Genomic DNA, 27,258 nt, shown 5'->3' on the forward strand with positions numbered 1-27,258 from the left:
GGGCCAGCAAGAACTGATAAGGTAATGTTTGAGTAGAGCCCTGACTAAAGAGCAGCCTTTATTTACAAGGCCCTGGGGAAGGTGGCCACAGCACCAGCATGTGAGATTTCATGCAACCCATAGTATAGACTCTAGAGCTTTTAGCTTGCAAGCCAAAGCTGTTGTTATTTCTTTCTGTCCCCTCCCCAATAAAGAACAAACATGGAAGTTGGGTTTGGTGACTTGCACCTATAATCTGAGTATTCCAGAGGCTGAGGCAGAAGGGTTTGCTAAAAGTTTGAGGCCAGCCTGGGTCTACACTGTCTCCAGCAAACAAATAAACGTGATGACAAGCTGAGTTTACAAGTTTATTAAAAAGATTAAAATCTGCTTTCTACACCAGGCTCATGGACATTTAGACTACCATTTTACATCCCACAATTCTCCTGCACCCCATCCTCATTTCACAATGAACCCTAAAAGCATTTGCCTGCTTGTACTGCTGCTTGTGAAGAGTGTAAGAAGGAGTACAAAAAAGAACTCCAAACCACAGAAAAACAGAACAAATGAGGAGTAGTATTGCCCCTGTGACGACTTTCACATATCCGCTGTGGGAGATAGATACTGAGGAGATCCAATGCCCTGGGAGTCAGCAGAATTTGAAGATCTGGTCTAGCCACCTGTGCACAGGTGTCCACAGCCAGTGGTTGACTTTGCTTGAGATCCCATGATGAGCTTCTGGAAGAGTTGGTGTTGGTGTCAAAGCCGGGTATCCAGAAGTGTACCAGGTCTCTTTTACTGTGATGTGGTGGACCTTGTGAAAGCTCAAAGTCTCCATGCAACCGCCGTGTTCTGAAGAGTGGGCACGAGAGGCAGGCAAGCAGAGACAAAGCTCCAGAAAGGTCTCTGATGAGCATGGACAGTGAGCGACATAGCAGTGGTGAAGTTCCCTAATCTAATGCTCTGAGAAGCCTTTACGGAAGCGCTGTCGTGATTCTCAGTTCACAGCATAGCTCTGTGTCTTCTCACTGAGAATATCAGCACCTTGACGTTGAGTGTCAGCTCTTGTTACACATGTGAAGTGCTGTGCTCTAATCCAAGAGACATGGAAGAGCCTCACAGAGAACCAACTGGAGGGGTTAGTTCCAGCAGAAAGGGATGCTGTCCTATCCCATGTCCAGTCAGTGCTGGCTTAACACACTGACATCTCAACATGGAGGATAGTTGGAGGGCTGTGGTGGTGGAAGGCATGCATACCTGCTTGGTTGGATTGAGTTTGTTGGTGGCTGTATGAACTAGACCTTCTCAAGGTAAGGTAAGGCCAGACTTCCATCTGCCTGGCATTGAATCCTGGGTCGCAATGTAGAGCCATTGTTATTCCACCCAAGAAGTGTTACTTCAGAAGACTTGTTTAATTTTGTATTTAGGAGTGGGTCCTCTTACAGAGGTTAGCACTAGGGGACCCTCGGCATAATTCAATTCTGGAAGTACAACCCAGTTTCTTTACATACTGTGCTTAGAGACTCTGTCTTGATTCTGTGGTACCAAATGGATCCAGGCCCTGCTGTGCCCAGTGACCCTCCTAAGCACTGCCCAGCCACTGATGCACACATAATTGTGTGCCCCATACACAAGTTTTCCTCCACAAAAGGGCTGTCTCCTTGAGACAGAATCCTATCCTCTCAAGGGACACAGAGCTAGGACTGAAAAACACATCTTTCTTACAGTTTGTTTGAAGTCTCCAGGATACAAAGGCTCGCAGGCTTTGCTTGGGGAGATGAAGCAAGCGCCCTGCCAGGTGCTCAAAGTCGCTTTCCCCAAGTTTTAGAATTTGCTCTGACTGGAAGTTAGAGTTCGAAAAGAGAGAGGGAACAACCAAGGCAACAACAACAACAAAACTGACTAACAATTTCTCCAAAGTCAAAACACTTATGGATAGGTCCCTTGTAGGTCTGAGCTGCATCTTGTCTCTACAGGGTGCACGGTGCAGGAGCTGGGGCTGCCAGTTTGCCAAGCAGTCTGTGTGATGCTCTGTGGACAGAGAGCTCATGTTATAGCTGAGCCTCTCTGGATTTAGGGTGCTTGCTACACTCCCTTCTAGAAAGTGAGGACAAAAGCAATGAAGACAAATCTTTCTCCTAATGGAGCATATATGCTTAGGCAGGAGAACTGATAACATCTTAGGTAACAGATTGCACAGTGAGTCAGAAGATATAACAAGCATGTGTAGACGGGGATACTGGGACACTGTGGTGTGACATGGGGCCACCAGGGGTCCAGTGGAGAAGGTAAGCTGGGACTGAATTTGGAAAGTAGGGGATGCTCCCTGACCTCCTGGATCTCGGAGACCAGTGAAGGGATGAACTCAGACTTTGTCTACTATCTAGGCAGTGCTAAGTCTGAATGGGGCATCTGGAGACCCTGCCAGGGCTTGGTCTCAGAGGGAGAAGTTGTTTTCATTATTTACAGGAAAACCCACCCTCACTAATCAAGGACACACTTGACCCTGTCTTTCAAGGTCACTTTCTATGCAAACTTCATTGAACAATAAGTGTTACCCAAAGCCCCTACTGGGAAGACATTCCTGACTGTTGGGTGCCCATGGGACAGGGTACTGAGGTATGCCTTCTAGCACATAATCCCAGCTCCTGCTTGATGAACCTGGGATGATCCTATCAGCTGTGACCCACCCTGCTTTCAGTCAGTAGGGTCCTATATCTATAGCTACCATCTTGATCATCTCGTGGCTTCTCCTTCAGCATTTTGACAAAAATAGTCTTTTGTATTCCTTCTTGATTTAAGCCCTTGTTAAATGCGGCAACTACTTGATTTATGAGAAAAATAGGGGAAACCTTTCCCTCCATTTCATTTGCCTCATGCTTTGCTGGTCACTTTGGACCAATAATCGAGAAGAGGAGCTGTGTAGTCCCTGGAGCCCTGAGTATTAGTGTGTTTATCTAAGAGCCACAATCACCTCTGGATCATATTCTTTAGAAAGTTAAACTAAGATTTTCCGGTTTTGGCCCACTGTTCAATTCCTTTAGACCTTTCTAAAACTAGAGTATGGCAAACTAGTGCCTGGCTTCTCCATCCCAGGATGCTGTCCTGGTTGTTTTAAAATGGAATCCAGTTGCTCATATATCATAGCACCAGGTCAGAAAGACCTTAAGAGAGAAGTCGTTTGCTTGTTTCAAGAGCCTTCTCAGCAATCTAAGAGGGTGGCCTCAGAGTTTGCCGGCCTTGCGTGGGACCAGCATCGTGCTATTTCACTGTTCAGATCTTCCATCCTCTTTTCTTAGCCTTGCGTGGACATGACTATAAGAAAAGCATCAGGTAGACATGGGTGCTAAGCCCCAGGATCTGGAGACTGCAGAGGTAGAGAACACCATGAGGTTCATAAGTACCTCTACTTGCTTATGTTATAGAGGGGCTATTTGGATGGATTAAAGAATACCCAGTCCTACGGAGCCACTAATTCTTCCCTATTTACCCCCAAACTGTTAGGCAGCAGCTAAAGAAGTAATCTGAGTCAATCTAAGAGAAATTTTGTTGGTCTGAGAACTGGAGTAATCCCTGGGACGAACTCTTTAGAAAAGGAAAGTAAAACTTTCCAGGATGGAACTGTACTTTTCTTTTCTCAGTCCTATGTGGGGACACAGATAATCCATTCACCTCCCCCGAACAAACCAGAATAGAGACAGGAGGGTACAGAGGAAAACTCACTGATATTGTTGTAGTGATGGTCTTTTAATTCACAGCTCTACAATCCCTTTTTAGACAGTGTCAGACCCTACTTGAGGCGCGGGGGGTTGGGGTGGGGGTGGGTTGATACAGTGCTTGCATGTGGAACTCACTTTAATGGGCATTTTTAAGGCAGAAACCTTGCAAGCAATCCATTGCAGAGGCAAACACATCAAATCTTTTATTGTTTTGTACATCTTGGGAGAAAAAAAAAACTGAAAAAGAATAAACTTCCAAGTGTGGGAGCTCTACAACTTTCAGACCCGTGAATGCTACGGTTTTTCTGTCTCTAGAAAGTTGCAACTTGATCCTTCTGCATCCATGAGGACGTCAAGAATAAACTGTGCTCTGAAACCATGGCAGGCAACACACACCTCACTGTCACATAACCCTAAGGTCAGAGCCGTTTCGAGGCTGTGACGCAGTCTTGTACTGGCCCTTCCTGTGCTCTGTGCATCTGAAGCTCACGAGGTATAAAGTCTGTCTGGACGATAGGAGGAGGGAAGGATGAAAAAGAGAGGCAGGAAGTGGGGGATGGAGTGCTGTAAGTGAGTTCTAGATAGTAATGACTACACCAGGGTTCTGGCTGGTGGCCTTCATGGGGACACGTAGGGAAGGTCTTAAGAGGTACTTGTGTGTGTCGTTAATCAGAAGCGGAGAGCTATGGAAGTGGGCTCAGTTTTTTTCCAGTCAGTGCCAAAACTAAAGCAACAGGCCTGGTTCTCCTTCCCTCTTAGGGAAGGTGTCTGGAATGGGGTTTTTCTGCCTTAGAGGATGGCAGGTTATTTCTAAGGCACACTGTGGAAGAGCCAAGGGATGTAGAACATGGTACCTCCTGTTTGTTGGTAGGCTCTATGTTTGAGTGAGCCCCATGACAGTGCATTTAGACACAGAGAAAGGAAAATAAAAACCTGGGATTTGGAGGAACACCCTTGTACACAGACTGGGTATATACAGACCCAGATTTTTCTCTGGGTGCCAAGGAGAGGATCGGAGGCACCACATCTGAAGATAGTCTGCTGTGAATCTGTCGGTCACAGTGGAGGCAGGGCAGGGCAGGGAAGGTGGGACACAGCATCCATTCCTTTCTCAGACAAGTCAGGACTAAAGCAACTTCAGGGTTGTGCAAGCATCTCCTGCGGAGAGCCAGAGAATACTGGCTTTGCGTGACACACTGTCACTCAACTTGACATCACAGCATGAAAGCAACCACAGATAATGCACATGGAGCGTAGGGCCTTTGGACTTCTTCCAATAAAACTTTATTGACAAAGATCAGTGCGCTGGATTTGGAAACGGTCTGCTGACCCTAACGAGTTAGAGCGGGTCCTGCAGCTGACAAGGACCCGAGTCCTGTGAAGGGCTTAGAACACTGGACAGAGACCAGGCTGCCTTTGGTTTGGTTTCCGTCCATGGAGTTCATGTTGTATCTTCTTGTCTCTTCCCAGCGGCACCTGAGCTCTTCAGAACTTAGCATCTTTTTTCCTAGATTGGGCACCAGGTCCAGCCATTTTGTTCACAGACACCAGTATGAGCAGGAAGGAGGCCCGAGCAATGGATAGGAGGTTTCAGCAGACATGCAAATAAAGGCAGACCACCTTTTCTCTTTTATTTCGCTTAGACAAAATGCAAAGAGTGTCTCGTCAAATTAAAAGATAAACAGAAAAGAAAACTGAATGGGTTCCCACCCCCACCCCCTCACTGACAGCACTCATCCTAATTAACAACAGAAAAATCAAACCGAGGGCCAGGTCCCTAGTGGGAAGGAAAGGTGTGCGAGGTGACGGAAGCTGTCCCCTGCCCCCACGTCAACGTCCCTCCTCGATTCACAAATAGGCTAGTTCCCCCCATTTCCTTTTTTGACTCTTGTGTGCTAGAACTTCTTCTGTTCAGAAGGTTTAATGAGTCCCCATGCACTTTGTAGAAAATCGGTAAAAATGCTATAGCCTGTGAAAATCATAAAACTGGACTTCTTTCCCCAAAACTCAGATGCCCAGGCAGATGGAGCCCACACTCAGACGGAAAAAAAGCAGAGTAGTCTTTGCGCTGTCTGTGGTTTCAGTATTTTCTTTCTTTTTTTTTTTTAATATATTTTGGCAATTTTCTTTAATTATAAATATTGGAATTCCGTAAAAAAAAGGTAGCTTTGATTGGATCGTTTAAATTGTATTTACAACCGCTGTCCAGCCGCGCCATGTGTTATACCAAGGTGTAGGATTTTGCGTAGGGATTGTTTCCTTTCAAGTGGCCCCGAGAGTCCAGCAGCGACTCTTGGGAGCTGCTCATTTTAGCTGCCTGTCCCAGCTCTGCACCCTCTCGCTGAGGTAAGGTGGCCACGGCCCCTTGTTGCCACGACTGCTGTCCTTCTCTCGTGGAAGAGGTGGAGGAGGAAGCCTCCATAGGGGTGGGCTCAAGGACCGTGGGGCGCTTCAGGGTCCGACTTTTCTGGGGTTCCAAGCACGCTTGTCCTAAGCTCAGGTCCCTGCTGGTGCCTGGTGCGCCCCGGTTTAACAAGAAGTCCATTCGCAGGTATGGAGGCAGGTGTATGAGGTCGCCTGGAGACAAACACAGACAGTTAGATGGTTTCCTCCTTTGCCTAAGAGGGCAGATCACCTTGGAAACCTACGGTGGGGACTTTAGACAAAAAGTCCGCCCTGAGTTGCGACATTTCTTAAGACACCTCCTTCGAGTGCACTTCAGAGAGGCACGGGCCATAGTCTTCAGGCTTCATTCCCATTGGTCACAGAATACTAGTTCTGCAGTAGGAGAGCCTGAGGCATGAAGCTAACAGGGTCTGGACACCCGCGCCAGAAGATCAGTGTACACCAGAGGCAACATGTCTGCTGGATATGAACTTTCAGACCAAACCCCACATGTGACTGAAAGTGTGGGGTCCAGGGGCTGGAGAGCAGAGCCAAAGATGCTGAAGAAAGGGACAACTGGCTCTACTCTTGACTGTGTGACTATGTATGGAGCCACGTGACCTTGGGCCACTGCACATGATGGATGGAGGTGAAAATGGTCCAGCCCCCAGCTTCTCACCAAGGCTTCTGTCTCCTTCTCCCCCTCTGTCTTGGCCATGCTGTGGTGGAGATCAGAACAGCTTAGACCACACCTTCCTTTCTTCATCAAGGGAACTGGCTTTAGGGAAAGGGGGTACCTGATGCTAGCCTTCACTGACACCCCCACTTGTGGAGGCTTCCTTTCCTCTGGTATCCTTCTACTGTAACAGGCAAGGCTAGCCTGGTGGCCTTTTCCTCACAGTCCCCTTCTATTCCACGATGTCTTGTTACCTGGTTACCTTCTGAGGTAAATACTGAGGTCTCTGTTTCTCTCTACCTCCTTCTGCTCCTCTAGATCTGTATCATGGTCCCTGCACCCTTCCTTCCTTTACCTTGGTCTTCTCTCTTAATCCCCTGGAGAATTTCCCAGGAAACCCCTTGTGCCTCATCTGCCTTGCCGTCCATTTCCCTTTGACTCTGAACTGTCCGACATGACATCTGCAGATTTCAAGTTCAGGAGCCATTGTCCTGGAGGTCACCCCCAGCCTCCAGTTGTCATTGCTTCAACCCTGGCAATGTTCGATGCTATCCGCACTCTTCTGCCTCAGCTCTGTGGTCTCTCTCCCAGCTACCTCTGTGACTCTGGCTGCCACTCTTAACTCTCCTCTACTGTATCTCCTTTGCCTCACAACACAGAACTCTCCTCAGCCTCGTTTGGGAGTTCCAGGTGTGCCATCTGCTATCAATAAATCCTCCTGTCTGTGATCTCCTGAGTCCCAGGTACAAACTTGAGAAGCTTCGTGCACATAGACATCCCCCCCTGAGTATAAGAGACTGCAGTCTGCAAATCCAGGTCAGGAAGACCAGTCCTCAGGGCCTCTCAGACCCTAAATACCCCCATTTTTTTCCTGTGTGGCCAACATTGCCTAATGTTGTCAGCATTTTTTTTTCAGACATTAAAATCTGTCTTTTTGTGACACTTTCCTTTCCTGGTTACTCTATTTTAATAGTATCTTTTGATTTTTTTTCCTCCATCTCCATGACCTTGGGTAGAGTCATTAGTCCATCCCACAAACCCCTGCAAACAGTGCACTAGGGTAAGCTTCTGAAGGTAGCCATGCTCTGTAGCTTGAGCTGGACTCACCTTGGCATTTAGCCTCTGTTATCCTGGAAGACACATTGATCACTCTCTAGCCTATCTACGCATCTTACTTTTCTCCATTCAAGGCCCATCTAGACTAGGACTGTGTGCAGCAGGTTGAGAGGACCCTACGAGAGTCACCTGCCTATCTTGAGGCCTCAGGAACTCAGTGTCTTGGCTCACACACTAGGTGAGCAGCTCAAGTCAGAGAGTATGATGGGTGTATGCGGTTCTCCAGCTGAGGAGAATGTGTTGATGGGAGAGGCAGGATGGCCTGCTCTTGGGGTGGGAGCAGCTATGGCATGTAAGAGAACAGTAGCACTGAGATATGAAGGATGCAGCACTGGGGCAGGGGAAGGGTGAGTCCAGTGCAACTCCCTCTAGGTTTTAAGCTCAGAAGAGAGGGTGGATAGTAGATGTGTATTAAACAATGCGCTGTGGTATGTATGTGTTCATACACTGGAGGCTTGGGCCTCAGGTCTAGTGTGGGGTCTTAGGACCTTGGAAGAGATACAGGGATCTGAGCCTTGAACTGTCTTCCTGTGGTAAGAGGTGACCTTTTGGTCACATTTCCACTGTCCACCATGGGCCGGCATTGTGTTTTTTGTGGGTTAGGCCTTCAACACTGAGTTAAAACAACTTATTTTCTTCATAAATTTAACCCACCTTTGGTATTTTGTTGCATTAACAGAATTGAACAAACACAAACCACTGATCACGAAATGCTGTACAGGGAAAAGATGGCAGGTTAGAGGGTGGGTTGACCAGACATGTTGAATCTGGAGGGATTGGGCTTCTCTCGTAACAACCCTAGCACAGTTCAGCTTCTCCTTTCTGACTAAAATGGCTGAAAAGTTCCCACTTATTTTGCTTCAAAGCATTTCTGGGGCTCCTCATCTTCCGTAAATTCAAGGTCCCCATCCAGGTTGTCTATAGCAGGGTTAAACTGGGCACCCCAGAAAGTTCTCTGCTTTCCTCTCTGAACAGTCAGCAGGATGTTAGGGACCATAGTCCATGGCATAAGGCTTCTAGGGAGAGGTAAACCCAAGGCAAGCACTGAAAAGCACCTTAGAGGACCATTTCCTCTCCTCAAAACGAACCATTCTCTTTAAGATTGTCCTAGAATGTGAGAAAGAGTGACCCTGTTCTTCGGAAATTTGCCAAATGATTCCTTTGAGTGTCACAACGGCATGGTATTGGCCGTGTGAAGATTCCATTCCCTCATTGGTTCCCTCAGGCTGTCTTTGCCCTCCCTGTAAGGACTGTGGAGAGACAGATGAGGAGGAATTACATGGAATCATTGAGAACCACCATGTGTCAGTCACCTGAATGCCCTGGCCAAGCTCCCTGAGTTTGGCTCATGGAATTCAACAGAGTTCAGTGTTCAGTACTGACTTCACACATAAGACTGAGTCCTGTGGAAGTCTAGTCCCAACACTCAGTAAACTGACCATGACCCTCTGGTGGAGTGAAATGACACAGTTTTACTCTCCTTCCAAACAGGGTTTTGGGTACTTGCTTCAGACAGAGGTGACCTCTGCAGACACTAAGTGAAAGGATAGAATTTGCTAAAATTTGTAAAAATACAAGAATTTAACTTAAAAAAAGGAAACCTTATGGTCTTAGATTCATTTCTTCATTATGGTAATGTATCTGTTCTTCAGCTTTCTCTGTCAAAGGACTAGTTATGTAGGAACAAATAGAAAACCATTAACAGACATGCCATTTAGAAGTGAGACAGATGGCTAGGAAATCGGTCCAGTGGAAAAAGTGTTTGTTATACTTGTCAGCATGAAGACTGGAGTTTTGATCTCTAGCATCCAGATCGGGGCTGGGTGGGTGCGACTGCTTGCCTGTAATTCCAGAGTCTTTTACAATGGAGACAGGCTCTTTGGAGCAAGCTGGCTGGCAGGACTAGGCCATACTGGCAAGCTCTGGGGTCGAGTTAGCCATCCTGCCTTAATGAATAGGGAGGAGAGTGAAAGCATAGCATGCACACATGCACGAACCGCGCAAACCTACGCATGCACAGAAGTAGATGGAAGATTATTTCTCAATGTGAGGGATGCTTGCTTTATGAATCAACACATGCCACTGGACCAATTTTGATATGTGTAAAATCTTACCTATCTAGTTCCCCAAAAGTGAATGTTTATTCCAGGAGTCCAGTGAGCAAATTGTACTGATTTACTCTTTTATTCAATTGTGTGGTTATTTTTACCCCGGTGTCCCAGTGTTTAAGATTGGGTGTTTATTCGGGGTTGTTTGAAGGGCCAGGTTAAGATGATCTGTGACTGCTTCTGAGATCTGACTCTATCTTGTGTGCCTGGGATATTTCTAATGTGCTGTGACATACTTGGGTCTTGGTCTTCACCCATTCACTCTGCATCAGAGTCCCAGGCAGTCACGGACCCTAACAAGCTTGTAGTGTCTCAGTCCCAAGCAGATTACAGGTTGCTCTTATTTTGGGATTGAGAAGATCGAGACAAATGTGTTTGAAGTGAGGACACAATGTCCCGTGCTGGCAAGATGGCTTAGCAGGTAAAAGCACTTGCCACCTGGCCTGGAGGTCTGCGTAGGATTCCCAGGACCCATGTGGCAGAGGGAGAGAAAGGATTTCCACAAGTTGTTGTCTGACTTCTACACATGCACACTTATGCACACACAATGATTATGTAAATAAATATTTTAAAAACTTGGTGCCTGAGATTTCTGCCCGTAGCATCAGAGTTCTCTCTTTCGGTATAGTAACCTAAAAAGGGTTTTTTTTTATATATAGGTTAAAAAATATTAGAAATGCAGATCTTTCATGATTAACTGTAAAGATCTTCAGAGCCAGGTCTCCTTGAAGGTCTGTAAAGCAGCTCCGGACATCTAATATCTCTTCAGGAACAGGAGTTACCATCTCATTGGCTCCCCCTGCCCCCTTAAATGTAGAGTGTGTTTTCTAATCAGTGGTCAGAGCGACTCTTTCAGCTGTGTGAGTGCATCAAACGGACATACTTAATAATGCATGTGTTTATGGGGAAGGAAGCACCCGGGCAAGGAAACACTGAGCTGTGTTTATGGTCAGCATTTTATGTCGATTGAAATCTAAGCCCACACACTAGTTAAATACCGATTGGGAGATGGGAGAAGAATTCGGGGTAGGGGGTGACTACTGGACTCTGACATACTTCCTGTCCTGCCCCCTACCTGTCTGTATCATATGGGAGACACTCATTCTTGACTCCAGTGGACTAAGTGTATCCTGGAGCTTGGGGGGACATTCCGAACATGACTCGTGTAGATCTGGGCTAGGTTGCCCTGTCCCTAAGATAGGAATGCTGTATCCACTATGGGGGGCTGTGGCAAGGCAACCGTTAAGTAGTTCACATGCAAGTTTCACCACAGAGCAGGAGTTTAGAGGTGGAGCTCTAAATGAGAGAGCAGATTAGCAGCCCCTGTGGACATGGGTCCAGGGCTCTGAGTGTGGCTTCGTCCAGAGAAGTGGCCTTTGCGGATGGGATGAAGTTAGTTACCTGAGAAATGAACGTTTGGATTTAATATGGGCTTTAAATCCGGTGATGTGTGTCTCTTAAAGAGCCAGGCAGAGGAACGTGGGTGGCGCAGAGACACGAGGGAGAGCCATGAGGGGATAGAAGCAGAGCCAGAGTGGTGCGGCCATAAGCCCAGGGGTAACCTGGAGTCAGCAGAGCCGGGGTTGGCCGTGAATGTGCTCTTACCTAGAGCCCTCAGAGGAACATGTGTCAGCTGGTGTCTTGACTTTGAACTTCTGGTCTCTAGAACTGCGAGAGAATAAATCTGTTTTAAGCTCCCAAGTTTGTGTTGACTTGTCACAGCAAGCCTGGGAAACTGATACCTTTCCTTATTGTCTGTGCCGGGCTTAGGGTCTCCCCGTCAGCAGGCACGCCCCCTTCTTTCCCATTGGTCATTTCTGCCTCCACCAACCAAGGGAAGAGAAAGGGTTAAAGAAGCTACAGAAAGTTCTTTCGAATGCTAGGAGCCCAGAGAGGCTCGGCTGAAGCTGGTGCTGGTGCCATCTGCCATCCCTCCTTCCTCCTTTGCCAAACCCGAGCCGCAGCCCCTTGCGTGCACCCTGCAGAAGCAGACCTTGTTGATCTGGCCCCAAAGACAACCCAGAGCTTGGCAGGGAGGGATTACTGGATCTGACTTCCTGCAGCTCCTCTCGCTCCACAGAGGAAATGGACCCCACTCTGGTCAGCCAGGAGCCTCTGTGTTGCCCATACTTCAAAGCACCAGCAGTCAGCAGTGCAAGAGCCCTTTGCTCTGAACGCCATGTTTACCAGGGGTTGTATACCCGGAGGCTACCTTTGGCAGGTACACACACCCTGGGCAGCCCGTGTGTGGGATCTGGTGCTGCACAAACCTTAGAGTCAAAGCGCTATCTGCAGAGAGACAGGCTGTAGTCTGCAGCGTGGCTTTGGGGTAAGTGGTGTTAGTCATTTACAGAAAGATCAGGAACGTGGGAAAACACCCATGCCTAGGTGAAGAGGAACATCTGACTGCATTCTGTTCTCTATCCTCCATCCCCTTTTCTCTGCTCACCCCACTGCCTGCCTGTTTAGCTTCCCCCTAAGTTTCCTTAACCCAGAGAATGCCTCCTTCCCAAGCCGAGCAGGAATGCAGGCTTGATAGAGTTCTCATCTGGGCCTTAACACAGTCTGCTATCGACTCAGGCAACTTTGAAGCAGGCATCTGCACACCAATTGATCAAGACCCTCTGCTCCCTGCTCTTGGAGGCCACGCCTCTGTGTCAGCAAAGCACAGGACAGTAGGACGCTGAGGCACAGGTACAGATGCTGAGCATATGGTGGCACGTGAGGCTGGGCAGGGTGGGATAAGCGGGGTGACAGCGGGGACGGGATGAGAGACAGCCAAAGGAGTGAAGGAACAGTGGAAGTCAGAGATCAGAGATGGATACACGCAGGAAGGTGGAAGCAGAGGGCAAGAAGAGGAAATGCAGCCATCGAGAGGTGAAAATGAAAGGTAGAGAATAGATGTGGAGAAGACAAGCCTCTTGTGACTCAGGGGACATGAGGGAGGTGAGTATGATAGACCTGTGCACTACACTCGGTCTCAAAGATATTGTGCGACCCACTGGAATGATACACACTTGTTCTAGGCATTCTTTCTTAGCCTTTTCCCCTGGGTCTTGCTACAGATGACAAATGGCACCTACCACCTCCCTTCTGGGAGGAGCCCAGGCCTTGGATTTGACTCACGTCTGGAGGGAGGAGGGCAATTTAGCCATTAACTCAGTGCTATGTGTTATTTTCTGATACAATGTTTCATTTCTCATCCCCTGCCGTAGCCCTCTGGGGACCTTCAGTGACAGTAATGTTTCTGAAAGTCCAGATTAAGTAAACTGGCATCGATTTCTCCCTTCCCCTAACCAGTCAGCATACAGATGTAATTACTGCCTCCCTGACCCTTCCTACCCATGAATCCTGCTACTACAGCCTCTCATCCATCAGCACCTAAGGCTCAGAGCCCTGTCATCCTCCGCCAAGGAAGGGGCCAGCCAGGCCCTGTGTGTCCTGATGGTGTGCAGGCTGCTGTATGCAAATGTTGCCTCGTTTTAGCTAAAAACTTCTTGAGCTTTCTCAATGTATTCAGACTCATGCACAAAGACTAGTGTGTCATTTCTGGGAAGGGGAGGGCAAAATCCATTAGAATGCTTACAAAACCCTGGAGCGGGAATCGGTCTACCCACTTCGTCCCTGTCCCCTGACCTCATGACCAGTTGTCATATACCACACAGTCAGCAGTAGCTGATCTTGGCCAGTCGCTGAGGTTGACCTCACCCCTGGGGAAATGTGACATTATTATTATGGGGGAGGGGATCAGGGAGGTATGTTGCTAGCATCTATGGGTCAAAGTGTACGGGGTGTTCAGGATACCCCAGTACCACAGATAACTACCCTGCCTGAAGTATTGATGTCATTGCTGTTAGGAGTCCTCAGTGTGAATGGCAAAAGTTCACAAAACTGTAAGCAGGCCCTCCTTACCTTCCAATTCGGTATGGGACATACTAAACTCAACCTGTGTAGGGCACTACCTTTTACGATGTGCCAGCCCATAAGAGCTTGACCTTCCTGGAAGACCATGGGAAGGTCAGTCACACAGTGGTCAGAGCCAAAAACCAGATGTTTATCCCAGTGATTCTGGTGAGGTGGTTGCAAGGTTTGCAAGTTCATGCTCATCTCTCCTCTGCTTCCAAACAGCTCTGGGACCCCCACTCCCTGAAGCTCCCACAGTCAAGTGTAGAGGCATCGAAATGTCTTGAGGTTTTTCAGCCTGACAGAGTCTTAGGCACTAAGCTGTCTTACCTGTAATACTGTAAATTGTAGGGTTAGTGGGTCCTGTGGAAGAAATAAGTTCCTGCACTTTAAGGGCTGGGCACCAGGGATATACTGTACTCTGAAACTGACTTTCCTTCCTCCCCTGCAATACCTTGTTATCCAGGAACGAGGAAGCTACATAAATGCTGTCCCAAATTCATGGAAAAGCTAAGTGTACCACAGTTCTCAGGGGCACAAACTGCCTCCTGGGAGACATAAACGACACCTTTCATCCATTTCTAACAAGGTTTTGGTGTCTGTGCTCAGATGTGGCTGGATATTGATGCAGAACTTAGAAGTGGAGGGCACTTGGACCTTGATTTTGGCCATGGCCATGGAGATGAGCCTTGCATCATTGCAGTTAAGGAGCTTGTGATGGAAGGCCACTGTGGGCTCTGCCCTCAGCTCATGCGGACGGGATCTCACACGTTCTTAGTTTAATATTAATGTCATACCATGGTAATAAAAACCTTGTAAACCAACCTCTCTGTAAACGAGTCTTCACTCCCAAACAGGAACGAGGAGAAACTCTAAATAAATAATGTGACATTAATATCAGAGGGCCCAGCGTTTGGGCTCAGTTACTGTTCTTGGCCTGTGGTTTGGAATCTTCATGCATTTTTAAGAGTACATCGATATTGTGATCTTCCTACTTGCTGATGGACTTTAAAAACTACACTGAGGTATGGGGTAGGGCTTTGAGTTGATCACAGTTCAATAGCCTTCAATAGTAAAATAGTTTATATCAAACTGGAATCAGAAACTCTTCTCTGGACTCAAGGCAGCTGAGAGTTCATGAACCAGGGTACTGGATTACCTACTGTGAACACTGGGAAGGGACATGAGGTTCTAAGACAGACCTAGCCCTCTCAAGACGCTCTCTGGGGAAGCACAAAATGGCAGTTGACTCAAGAGGAAGCATGGGCTAGGGGCTTTTATTGCTCAGCGTTATGAAATGGGTTAACAATCCTAACCTCCAACCACAGCAAACAAGATGGCGGACCTAGGTCTATGCCACAGCAGGAGCTGAATTAAAGTAGAACTAACTCAGAGTTTAAGGGGGCCAAAAGTTGGAGAGTGGAGAGCAGGGGTGAGGCTGGTGGAGAAGATGGGGTTTGATTCTTCTATCAGCTTCCACCTCGAGAGTGGTAGGGAGCCATAGCAAAGATTAGTGGTTACATTTCTTGAAATAATGTCTTGCTTTTTCCAGTCATGGATATGAGATGCATTAAAATATGATATTAGCAGAAGCCACATGGAACCATGTTAAAAGACAATATTCTTGTCTCTACAGAATATCCTGTAGACTTTCATGATGCTGAATATGTGTGTGTGTGTGTGTGTGTGTGCATGCGTGTATGCATGTGGTGTATGTGTGAGCACGCGTGCGAGTGCGAACATGCCTGTCTTCATAGTTGGGTTTTGTCCAGTTTCTTATTTTTAAAAGATTTATCTGTGGTATATTTAGGACCCCCTTTCTGCAGCCTCTATTATGACATATTATTCAGATAACCCAATGAGATCATGGGAGGTATTAGTTAAATATATTAATGCTTTCATGAGTTGGGGTAATACTCAATATCTTTCTATACTAAAGAGATTCAGTCAATAGTAGTGGTCCACACATATGCATTCTGATGGGGTTTACAGTGAGTTTTAAGTCACTGGATTGATCATGTTTGCTTGTCTTCTGTGGCAAAAGGACTCTGGAAGCTGCCTCTGGTTACTCACGGGAACACAGGTATCCTTTTTGTCTTTATATCGCTGGTCCATCAGGGCAAGGTTTTGAGACTCAACACCTCCTGAAAGACTGATCCAGCTTTCAGCTCTCCAACAACTAGAACCTAACCCCGGAAAATCATCCAGGAAAGCATCAAGCTGCCTACTGGGCCTCAGAAGCCAAAGAAACTGGGTGTCGTAGCCAAGAACACATAGGTAGAGAGAGGGAATGACTAACAGCCCAAGCCATGGGAATGGCTCCATGTACTTTGCAGAGCACTTAGCCATGTTAGAATCTCAGGGACAGAAGGCTCCTCTCTAAAGCAGGGACAGAGGGGGAGAGTAGAGAGGATGGCTGCTGAAAACCCAGCAATGCAGATATTCAACTTTTGTCTCAAGAAAAATGATTGGCTGGTTAGTTTTCTGTCAACCTGACACAAACTAGAGTAACCTGAGGGGAGGGATTGGAGGAAGCACTTTCATCAGAGAGGCCTGTGTCTGAGGTACTGTTTTGATTAATAGTTGGTGTGGAGGGCCCAGCCCACTGAGGGTAGTGTGGCCCATGGGCAGAGAGATGGTCCTGGATAGTAAAAGCAGGTAAGCATGCTAAGCAGTGAAGGAGAGTAAGGGGGTCAGCAGCGTTCTCCGTGGTCCCTGCCTTTGCTCCTGATCAAATTCCTGGCCTGAGTTCCCTCACTAGATTGGGATGTGTACACCAAGTAAACCATTTCTTCCCCAAGTATCTTCTGGTCATGGGTTTTTATCGCAATAGAAAGCAAATTAGGTCACATACTTGGAATTCTAAGAATAGAACCATTGAGAAGGAGTCTTTCGGTAATGAGTGCACTGAGGGACCGCCACTGAGAACAGACTAGAAAGAATCCTAGGGAAATCTATAAGAAGCCGAGCTGCAGCTACCTGTCAGGGAGATCTGGTTTCTAGGAAGGAGCAGGGATGAGCACACTGCTCTACTATCAACTGCAGAGTGGACAAAAGCACGTTGCAGAGGCTCAGTCCGGTGGCCTGGCTCTTCCGGGGCATTCAGATGCCTGTCTATGTTTGATGGGTCAGATGGATCTCTTGACTCACTGTAGCCATCAAGTTCATTCCTACCTCTAACCTCTATTTTCTCTCCTCTGTCTGCTTTTGAACCATGGCCACACAGGGTCTTCTCCACCCTCCTTCTCCTATATAATTTACATCTCATTGCCTCTGAGAGACTTTTTTGACCATCTTTGCCAAAACACCCACTGCTAGATCGTACCCCATCCCTAAGCTTCTTCCCTTTTGGCAAGCACTGAGCAAGACCTAAAGCTTTGGTGTTGGCTCATGCAATTGCATCATTGTGGTTTCTTACAAGGTGGGGTCTTTCTGAGTCTGTCTCATACCATATTCTCATCTCCCAAGCCAGAGATGCCAATAAATTAGTCACAGGAACAGAAAGAAAACAATCTTATTCTGGTAACTATCTTAAGATGTGCCGGCCCTAAAAATTCAAATATCACTAAAATCTACAGCCAAGCTGCAAAGGAAAAGTCAGGGATCTCCGAAGGAGGTGGTACCAATATCTGGTTATTTGGCAGACACTCTAGATAGCAGCTATTGGATGGGCAACCCATTGACCAGCTGGAACCTTGAAGTCATCTTTGGGAGAGAGCTGGAATGGACAGATTTGAAGCCATGTTATAGAGTGTAGGTGCAGAGACCTTAGGGTCCTTGTTTTCCCTGGGGCTACTGGGCCAGCTATGAAGGGTGCATGGGCTGTGAGTTCATCTGTCATTCCCTGCTGTGCCATTGCTCAGGTGTATGGGCCAAACATTACAAACAAGTGAGAAGCCTTAGCTGAAGAGTGACAGAATACTCATAAAACTAAGAATATAAGAGTATAATCAAGGAGACAGGTCCTTGGAACACCCCAGCAATTTCTCATAGGAACATAGAGATTGAAAATTTTTGGCCTTTTCAAAGATGTGAATAGCTAGCCCTAACAGAAGAAAGCAAGCAGATCCTGGTAATAAAATGTACAAATCTTAAAAATTCAAACCTGGAATTATTATTAAAATGTAAAATGACTCACAGGGGTTATCCTCTATCTGGAAGTGATTTGTTTGGATTTGTCAAGGGCAAGAGGGGAAAATATATTATTTTTTCTCAAAAGCATGTTGGCGTAAACTCGAGTGTTTTTTTGTACTTAGTATATCTGACTAATCATCACTTCTGGTAATTAAAATATTAGCCAATTGCTCAGTCTTATCATTAATACAACATTAGATATGAAGACCATAATGTCTATGCACTACACACAGGCATAGCACTATATGTCCATTCCAATGCTGTTAATTCATTTAAAACTATTTCTTGAATACTGGTTGGGTGCCTACTGGATATTTACAGACCCTGGGAGAGAAAGATAAAAATATCCAAGACCTGCCTCTTCCTTCCTTGGAGCTCTGACCTAGTCAAGCTCACATCTATAACGTGATCCCCATTTGTAGGGAATTTGAAAGTTTGGAATCATAATCGTTGGTGCTGAAGACAGGCAAAGTAAAAAGATAAGGCAATAAAATGAAGAGCTAGTAGAGAAGAAAAAGCTATTCAGGCAAAGGTAAGGCTGTTCCCAGAAGCAGAAAATGGCATTCCTCATCCAGAGCAGGGCACAGGGGAAGGATGGGTTAGTTAAGTGCTGGTCAAAGAGCTGCTGGCGTATATGAGGTGAGCACTATAAGGTACGACAGGCAGCCCTCTACCTGATGTGAATGCAGCCATCTTGGCTCATTCTCATCACAGCTGCCCCTCAGTGACCTGTATCATCTTCATGGCATGATATTAAGATAGAGAAGACCATTGGAGTGGGAGGTGTGGTTTTATGGTAAAACAACTGTCAGACTCTTGGTCATTTGCTTGGATTTATGCATGAACTTGGTGCATTTACGGCTGACTGATGTCATTTCTGCCTGACCTTATGGCCCTCATTTTTCTGACCCAAATCATAGAGGTTAATCTGGTGCCACTGTCACCCATGACCATAATTCTGTCAGGAAATCCTCTGTGCTGTACTTGACCTCCCTGTTCTACACCTTCAGACCTGTTCTTGGGATGGACCTGGGGATGGAATCTCTCTACAAAGCATATTAAAGATCCAATAATAATCCAGTCCTGTGGCTTAGACAAAAACAAAGTTTGTGGACATCAGAACTCACATTGACTTAAGAAATTATTCATATCCAAAGTTATATCACTTCACTTTAAATAATGCTTACGATGATAGCCACTTTGTGGAAATATCTGGGAGGTCCAAAGGGACCCAGGTAACAATGCCACGAACAAAGTATAGACTTTAAATAAATAAACTCTTAACCCAACCATACAGATGGCATACCATCAGAAAGAAAGGTCAGGCCTTTCATGACTTAAAGGCTTGCAGAAGTAGGGCAGTCATCCTACCTGGAAGCACTTTCTATGTCCTAAATCACACCCGAAGGGGAAGTAGTGGCACAGTCTCTTATACAAGAAGAGCAGAGAGTAGTTAAACAGGCTGTGTCGATGGTGTGGATTTTTTTAGGACTTTAATGGCCACTAAGAAAGGAAGAAGCCCCCAGCAGTATGTGTTGAGCCCTCTACACTCTGGGGATTCTCATAACTAACTGGGGATCTACTGGTGCCCCCAGAACACTCTCTCTTCCCTGCTTCTCTGTGTTTGGCAATACACTCATGCACAAACCCAGAGCAGCAACACAGTGTCACAGTTGCCAGAGGGTGCCCAGTGGCTCATCTCTCCTCCTGTTGTTCTTGTCACCTCTAGGATGAGCAAGGTTCAAGGGCCATTGTCACGTCTTCATTTGCCTTTTAAATAAAAGCTAAGGATATCGAAACACAGGAATGAAGACATAAGGGGGCAACAGCCTGCCCTCTCCCCTGCAGAGGCAGACAGAGTGAAAATGAAGATTCTATTGCGTCTGCTACAACCTTTGAGTCTATTTGGGAGGTTGCTTGCTGGGTAGGGAATTAGCATTTTACATGTTTTTGTGCATGTATTGGGGCTTCATTTCAGTTTTGCCCTATGCCATAAGACTCAGTACAGTGATCATAACTTAAAGGGATATATGTCCAGTGCTGTGGCTCAGAGAGAAAAAAGGTGTCAGGCTGAATGTGCGTCTTTGGCTGGTCTATGATGGTCTATGGTGGAAAGGGTATGAGCAGCCCTTCCAGATGGAAAAAAAAACAGAAAACAAACAAACAACAAATCTGTTTCCTTAGGTTAGCAGTCCATTGGCCCAGTGGATTCAGTCTGAAGCTTTGCTTCAGTTGTGCTGGGCACGCTTTGTCAGCACTACAGCCGACACGTAATAACTGAGTTTCTACAGAGAACTTTTCATTTCTCTGAACTCAAGACCCAACCAGGGTCCTCTCTGCTTCTGTGGTTGGGTGGGTGGAAGTTCCTGGTCCTTTTCTTTTAGCTTAGACCATGAAGTCCTTGGAGATGTTGCACTTTGAAAGACCAGACCTTTGGCTCATGTGCTTTGTCTATCCTCTCATCAAGCGTAACGTTTTTAGCTCTCACAAGCCCAGAGTATCCACACGATGTCAAGCTGAAGGTCATGCTAGCCCTAGGACCTACATCTTCCAGTTTCTGTCATCTTCAGTGAGAACCTTTGGAAAAGGAGGTCCCTAGTACTGACTCCTGCTAAGACTCCTCTCTTTTCAAAAGACCCCAGTAAAACAGTCTTTAAAGCATGGCTCTTGACCATTGACTCTTCTCATCAAGAAGAGAGATGTCTTTCTTTCAACCCTGAGCCCCCTGGGCTCTGCCTGGACACCATACCACCGTGTAAAGGATGTTGTCAGTGCTAGGGTTGGGATTGGCTGAGTGTGAATCCAAGGACCCCTGTGCTGGAAGCTTGGTCTTCAGAGTGCTAGTTCTGGGAGCTGGTGGGATCACAAAAAGTGTTAGGTCATGGGACACTGCCCTCGAGGAGTGGTTCTTCAGTAGTTATCTTAAGAACTATCTATTTTAAGAGTCTTTTCATATACAGCAACTTCTCCTCTCACTGTGTGGTCTTTTTGTACGTGTATACCCCTCCCCCCACATGCCATTTACTACGGGGGCCTTGCTTCATGGTCATTGATGTCAACACCATGCCATCAGACCTGCAGAGCAATCAGCTGAATCATCCTCCTTTCCTAACAAAGTACCCAACCTGGGGAGATTTATTATAGTGATGGTAAACTGACTGACTCAGTTTCCCACCAACCTTGAGGACATGGCTGTTTCCACTGTCTGTCATCTAGAATGTTGTACTTAGAACTAACCCATCATGTTAGGAGGATGCTCAGGCCGCCTGTGGGAAGGGTGACATGGGGAATATGGCTGGCAGAGACTTGGCCGTTGAGTTAGCCATTTTTTTTTTTAAAGAAGTGGATCCCACAGCTATTGCTTGCTTTCCTCACTAGACTCTGACCGAACCTCGGATTCATAATAAAATAAACTAACATTGCCGTTTTCAGCAAATAATTGTTGCAGTGATTTGCTCCACGGCAATCAGTCAGTAAGTGGAGCCCCCACCCAGTGTGGGGACTGAGGGTTGTTCACGGTCCTCACCTGGCCGATGGGCCTTTGGAACCGCCATGTTCACCACACGACCTCCATCCTGAGGTTTGGGGGGAGACGCAGTGAATCTGCAGATCCCCGATTCTGAAGGGGTACTGGAGGTCAGACTGTCCGTGTACTCGTTTGTCCCTGCCGTCAGCTGCTCGGAGGACGTGTCGGATATGAAGCACTCTGTGATGGTGAACTTGGCGTGCCTCAGCTGCTCCTCCATCTTGGCGTGCTCGTAGGCCCTGGCCAGTTCTTCGTAGGTAGAGGAGGCACTTTCTGTGGAGACCATGCTGCTCCTTGCTCTGTCTGTCTCACACCCGGGAGAGAGAAAAGAGAGGCAGCATGAGTTGAGAGCCTATGTTTGGACCAAGAGGATGAATGACCTTTCCTGGCTTGTGGCTGTAATATGCGGATACATTGTATCTAGGGGAGGCTTAGTCAGAGCTTCCGCTTTGTCTGCTCTGAGGCCAGATCCATCAACAAAGTTCAGGGACTTCCCATCAAACCATTTGCTTCAGTCAGATGTCTCAGCCCTGGGTATTTTTATAAATAAGCAAAGCCTTCCTCTCAAACAATTTGGCTTTTGGCAGGGACACTTGGGAGGCAGTGTCAACGCTGCGGCACCCTTTCCTGCTCCAACCCACAAACACATCTGCACTGCAGAGGCTCTGTAATTGGCATAAACACCCAAGCTTTGAAGTTCAGTTCCCTGGGCATCAACTCAGAAAGGAAGATGTGATGATCCTTAGAAGACGACAGGCTGAAGGGATGGCCCAGTCAGTAAAGTGTCTGTCATGCAAGCATGAGGACCTGAGTTTGATCTCCTGCACCCATACTAAAAACCGGTGTAGGAGAGGCAGGAGAATCCCTGGGGCTTGCTTTGAATCAGTTAGCTGACTCAATGAGTTCTAGGTTCTGGAAGAGGCCCTATCTTAAAAAATAAGATGTGGGTGATTGAAGAAGACACTCAATGTCAACTTCTGGCCTCTGTGAGTACATGTGCAGTGTATGTTCAAGAGCATACACATGTGCGCGCGCGCACGCACACACACACACACACACACACACACTCTCCACAGACACATACAGACACACCACATACACATATGTACATTTCCCCATCCCTCACATCCACACCCCCCACACCATACACATACACATATATACCACATACATACACATACACCCCACACCCCCACACACTACACATATACACACACTATACACATACACACACACCACACACATACACACCACACACAAACATTCCACATCCCCCACACCATACACACATACACACACATTCCACATCTCCCCACACCACACACATATACCACACATACACATACACAACCCCTGTCCCCACCCCTGCACTGAAATTGACTTTCTCACGAGGCAGAACAGTCCCTGATACCCAGGATTCATCCTTTGCTGTTACCAATCTTGATGGGAACTAGAAAATAGGTCAAAAACCAGTGCAAACAGGCCTTACCACAAGGCCGTGTCACCTCAGTCAAAGGCATCTCTGTGTTTTAAACCTACAGAAAAGTTTTGAAGTCACCTCTGAGAACCTTCTAAGAGAAATAACAGACATAAAAGTAAGTCCCCACAGTGACGTACCATCTTTAGAGCCCTGTTTTTGAAGTGTATTGTGAAGAGGGAAAAAATGAGTATTAAAATTCTCTATAGCTATTAGATTCAGATATAACTTTTCAGAGTTTGGAGGAGGTCATGTTCGGAAGTGAAGTCTTGGTAGTTGATACCATCAACCTGATGACTTGTTTATGGTATAATCAACCTGGTTCATTGCCAGAAGGATCAGCCTGTGCTCCCTGTGGGGGTGCTGTGACCTCGTCCTGGAGGGATGTGAAGCTCGAGTTCTTAGTCCTGGAGGTGGGAGTGGGTCAGACGCCCTCAGAGCACAATCAGCAATTACTGCCGTTGTGTGGGTGAGATGTCAAAGTGCCTTTCTGTAGGGTAGGAACTACAAGGGAGAGAGAGCAGTATGGGTGGGAGATTCAAGATACCTGCAAGAGAGATGGCTGCACTTGGCTCAACCCTGCAGAATTCAGTAGGGCCCTGCATATGGGGACAGCTAAACATTTGGCCTAGGAACTGGCAGGGGAAACAGTTGTCATTTGAAAGTGACCTTTACTAGAAAAGTTAGGTGGGAGGAAAGGGAGGCTTCACGGGCTTCCCTCCTCGCAGAGCCTGGGGAGCCCTGCTATGACCAGGAGGGGAGTGTGCACTGCCCACCTGTGTCTTGTGATGGGCTGACGCTGTAGCTGTCACTTTCCTTGTCCACGGAGCCTGTAGCCCTGGGGGTAGGCAGTCTCCAGTCTGTGGTGAGAGTGTGTGCTGAGATGGTGGGGTGGGGTCTGTTGAGGGTCCACTGGCTGGCGTACCGGTTTCTTGCTGTGGGTCCAGCCTTTGCATTCCTCCTGGTGGTGGGATCTGCAAAGAACAAGGGATGATGTGTGTCTGTCTTCAAGGGTCAGGCACAGTAGATGTTGCCCACCCTCCCTGCCTCCCTGCTCAGAGGAGCCCCTGGGAAGCCTTCCTTGGATTTTCCCCCACTGAGAGCCTTCTTCCCTTTTTTTCCTGACCTATTTACTAAGTTTGCCAGATAGTTAAGTATTTAACAAAATCTCATAAGCTGAAGAACACCCCCTTTGGGTTTGGAAACTTTAGATCAGAACCTTGTTTGTGGCCATTAACAATGGCTGAAACCTTCACTTAAACTTTCTAAGAGAAGGGAACTTGGCCACACTTGGCCAAATGTCTTTGAATATGATTTCCTTTCAGAGGTTCATTTACCCTTCTGTGCTGGTGTAGCTTGAACTACACCCTGCTCCCCACTCCACCTCAAGTTATGCCCTCATCCTGACTTTTTAGGGTCATAGAACATGATCTCATCTGGAAGAACAGCCATCGCATACATAACCAGTTAAGAGGAGGTCACAGGGGGAATAGGGTGGGTCCCTATGCTGTGTGGCTGGTGGACTTATAAACAGATAGATACAGGAGGAGGTTGCCCCCTGCAGGGAGAACCAAGAATTGTGTCTGAGTCTAGGATGGCCAATGACTGCTGGAAGCCTTGTTTAAAGTTAACTTATCAGTTCAGTCAGAACTTTCCATCCGGTCATTTAAGCTGAAGACCCTGGATACAAAAGACCACATTTCTTTTTTCTGTCCCAACATCCTCTTGGCGTGTGATGGTATGTCCCTTGCTGAGCATCGTGGGAACCTTGAAGACTTGAACTATTTAATATGAACAAACAGTTAAATGAAGTCTGGGTAGCATGTGTCAACTGTCTGTACAAAATGTCAAGGTCTACGTGTGTGTGGGCTGCTTCCAGGGACTTGTGTCTTCTTTAAATCTGGAACTAAGGGTAGCGGGTGAATGGAGAGTAGCATGGTCTTAGCTCAACCCTGGTGAACTAAGAACAGGGACATACTAGTAGCAATGTGTGTTGGGCCCTGGAGCAAGCCAGAATAATACCTTTCCTGAAATTCCATGGACCAGGGGAGGTGTTCTGTTCCCTGGAGTGCTTTTCTGGGACTCCAACTGAAAGTAGTCCAGGGTCCTGGAAGGGACTTTTCCATGTCTGAATTCTCTGCTTCTTAGAATGGCATAGTCTGGCCACTTTGTGATCAGCACTGGTACAACTATTCCAAAGGAACAAACTGAGACCCAACTTTGGACATGGCTACCTAGGCTCAATCACATGCTTCTATGAACTCCGGTGACTCTGCAGGGTAGGTGCAAGGGTCTGTCTTTAGAGCTGTCTATACAGCTGGTCCATAATGATGGTTGGCATTGGTACTTAGCCTGAGTCACTTCACGGATCAACAATGGCAGCTTAGGCATGACACTGCTCTTCTGCCTGTCTGTCCAGGCGCCCTCTCTTACTTGGCCAGTTTGATCCTGGCTGTAGTTGGGTGCGCACAGGACCATGGCTTGTCCATAATCCCCACTGGAGCATGAAATGCTGACACGGGGCATCAGGGAAAAGCCTTTCTTGCAAGTGGAAGATTTTCCCCTTTGCAGGTTTCTAGTTATTGGCTTTTGAACCAATCCATCATTCTAGGATTTAGGAGAGGAACATTAAGAAGATGGCCAAATCAATACATTTTAAGACTCTCTGGGTCATCAAAAGACCCACTCCTGCTGCATGCTTTTTGGCTACATTGATTTTTTTTTTCAGGCGCATTTCATCTCTTGCAGAATTCCATAGAAGGCGGCTTTATTAGAAGATAGTTTCTGGCTTTGATGAGAATGCAAATGAGCTATACCAAAGTGTCAGAGCCCTGTACACAACAAGGTGTGAATGATAATTGTGATTTTTCCCAAGGAAGAGGAACATTCCAGAGAGGTCCTCCACAAGATAGAAAAACAGTGTCACGGGTAGGAGTCTAAATGTCTTCCAGCACTATTGACTTGATAAGTGGGGCTTAAATAGTACAGCTTGTTATTTAAATGCTAATGAGTCTTTTCTAGAAAATTACCCAGCCCCTTATGTAAGTTTTGAGGAATCTCATTTTTCTACTCTTTGGGTTTCAAATTGCAACCATACTTGTAGAGGATTCTGAGTGCTCTCTCAGCCTGGATGCCTGGGCTAGGGCAGACTCAAAGTCCCTAGTTCTCTTCTCAAGTCTCCAAGTTCTCACCTGGGGTTTCCTGCCTTAGAAAGCTCTTTGTTCTGTGTGGAGGAGATCAGGTCTTGCTTCCCCACCGAGACCTCCCTGCTTGGAAAATTTCTATTCAAAGCTACAATTCTTTTCAAGTTAATTCTGTTCATTATCCCTTTCCCCCCCTGGATGAGGACAGAGCTGGCAGTAGCCTGATAAATGATGAAAATATAGGTCATGGTATCAGTTTTCTGAGCCACAGGCCACAGTTCTGCTCTGTGCTATGCAGGTGTCCTAGGGTTAGAACTGTGTCAGGATGTGGGGAGACAAGTGCACCTGACACACTTTTCTTCTTCTTTTCTTTAAATAACAAGGTTTTTAGCAACCATTATTTTGTATCTGGATTGAACTGGGTATGGTCGCTTCCAACAGCAGTGTAAATACTTGGATTCTGCTCTGAGGTGACTTTGCTCACCCAGGGATTTTTCTGCCCCTGCATGGAAGGTTCTTTGCCAACCTCCCAAGCCTCTAATATGAATACAACTCAGTGATTAAACAGCTTTTCAGGCAGCCAGCGAGTTAGAGGACAGGGGTAGAAATAACTCCTGACCTTTCAACTCCCGGTCTAAATCTGCTCTAAGTTTCTGCTCATTGAATCAAATTATTTTAATTATCCCAGATTCAGGATCAGAGAGGATTCTGTGGGTAATATGTTGGTTATGAAGCAAGTCACATGTGGTGTGTGCTCACTGGATTAGTGTTCCTTTAATCACCTACTATCTGTTTTCAGGTCTCCTAGATGAGGCCTCAGTTATGCATGGAGAATTTAGCAGTCTTCTCATTCAAAAGAGCCCGATCATTTCCCTATTTAAGTAGCAGACGCTTATCCAGGGCTTATGGTGCATTGAACCATGGGATCACCTTGCCCACAGGAGCTATTTTTTTCCTGTACTCTCTCATACCATCCTGAGTGACAATATATTCAGAGTTGTAGTAATAAAGATTCAATGGTTTTCATTATTTGGATATGACCCACTCACATCTTCCTATTTTTTTTTGATCACTTCTACATGAATCATAAAA

At 46.7% G+C, this 27,258-nt stretch overlaps 1 protein-coding gene across 10 annotated transcripts in view; it reads right to left on the reverse strand.

Moving 5' to 3' along the window:
* Window positions 1–334: 334 nt before the first annotated feature.
* Dscam (DS cell adhesion molecule) overlaps window positions 335–27,258 on the reverse strand; it is a 585,477-nt gene continuing 558,553 nt past the window's right edge. For 8 of the 10 annotated variants that reach the window (XM_039087936.2, XM_039087935.2, XM_039087937.2 and 5 more), the window contains 4 exons: window positions 23,800–23,997; window positions 21,547–21,849; window positions 11,589–11,651; window positions 335–6,275 (listed from right to left, as the gene is read on the reverse strand). In XM_039087936.2, the coding sequence (XP_038943864.1) occupies window positions 5,920–6,275; window positions 11,589–11,651; window positions 21,547–21,849; window positions 23,800–23,997 (920 nt within the window). In that variant the 3' untranslated portion in view covers window positions 335–5,919. The remainder of the gene's footprint in view (window positions 6,276–11,588; window positions 11,652–21,546; window positions 21,850–23,799; window positions 23,998–27,258) is intronic. The other 2 variants (XM_063270257.1, NM_133587.1) reach the window with 2 other exon arrangements.

Source organism: Rattus norvegicus, chromosome 11 (genome assembly GCF_036323735.1).
Source record: "Rattus norvegicus strain BN/NHsdMcwi chromosome 11, GRCr8, whole genome shotgun sequence".
Classification (NCBI taxonomy): Eukaryota; Metazoa; Chordata; class Mammalia; order Rodentia; family Muridae; genus Rattus; species Rattus norvegicus.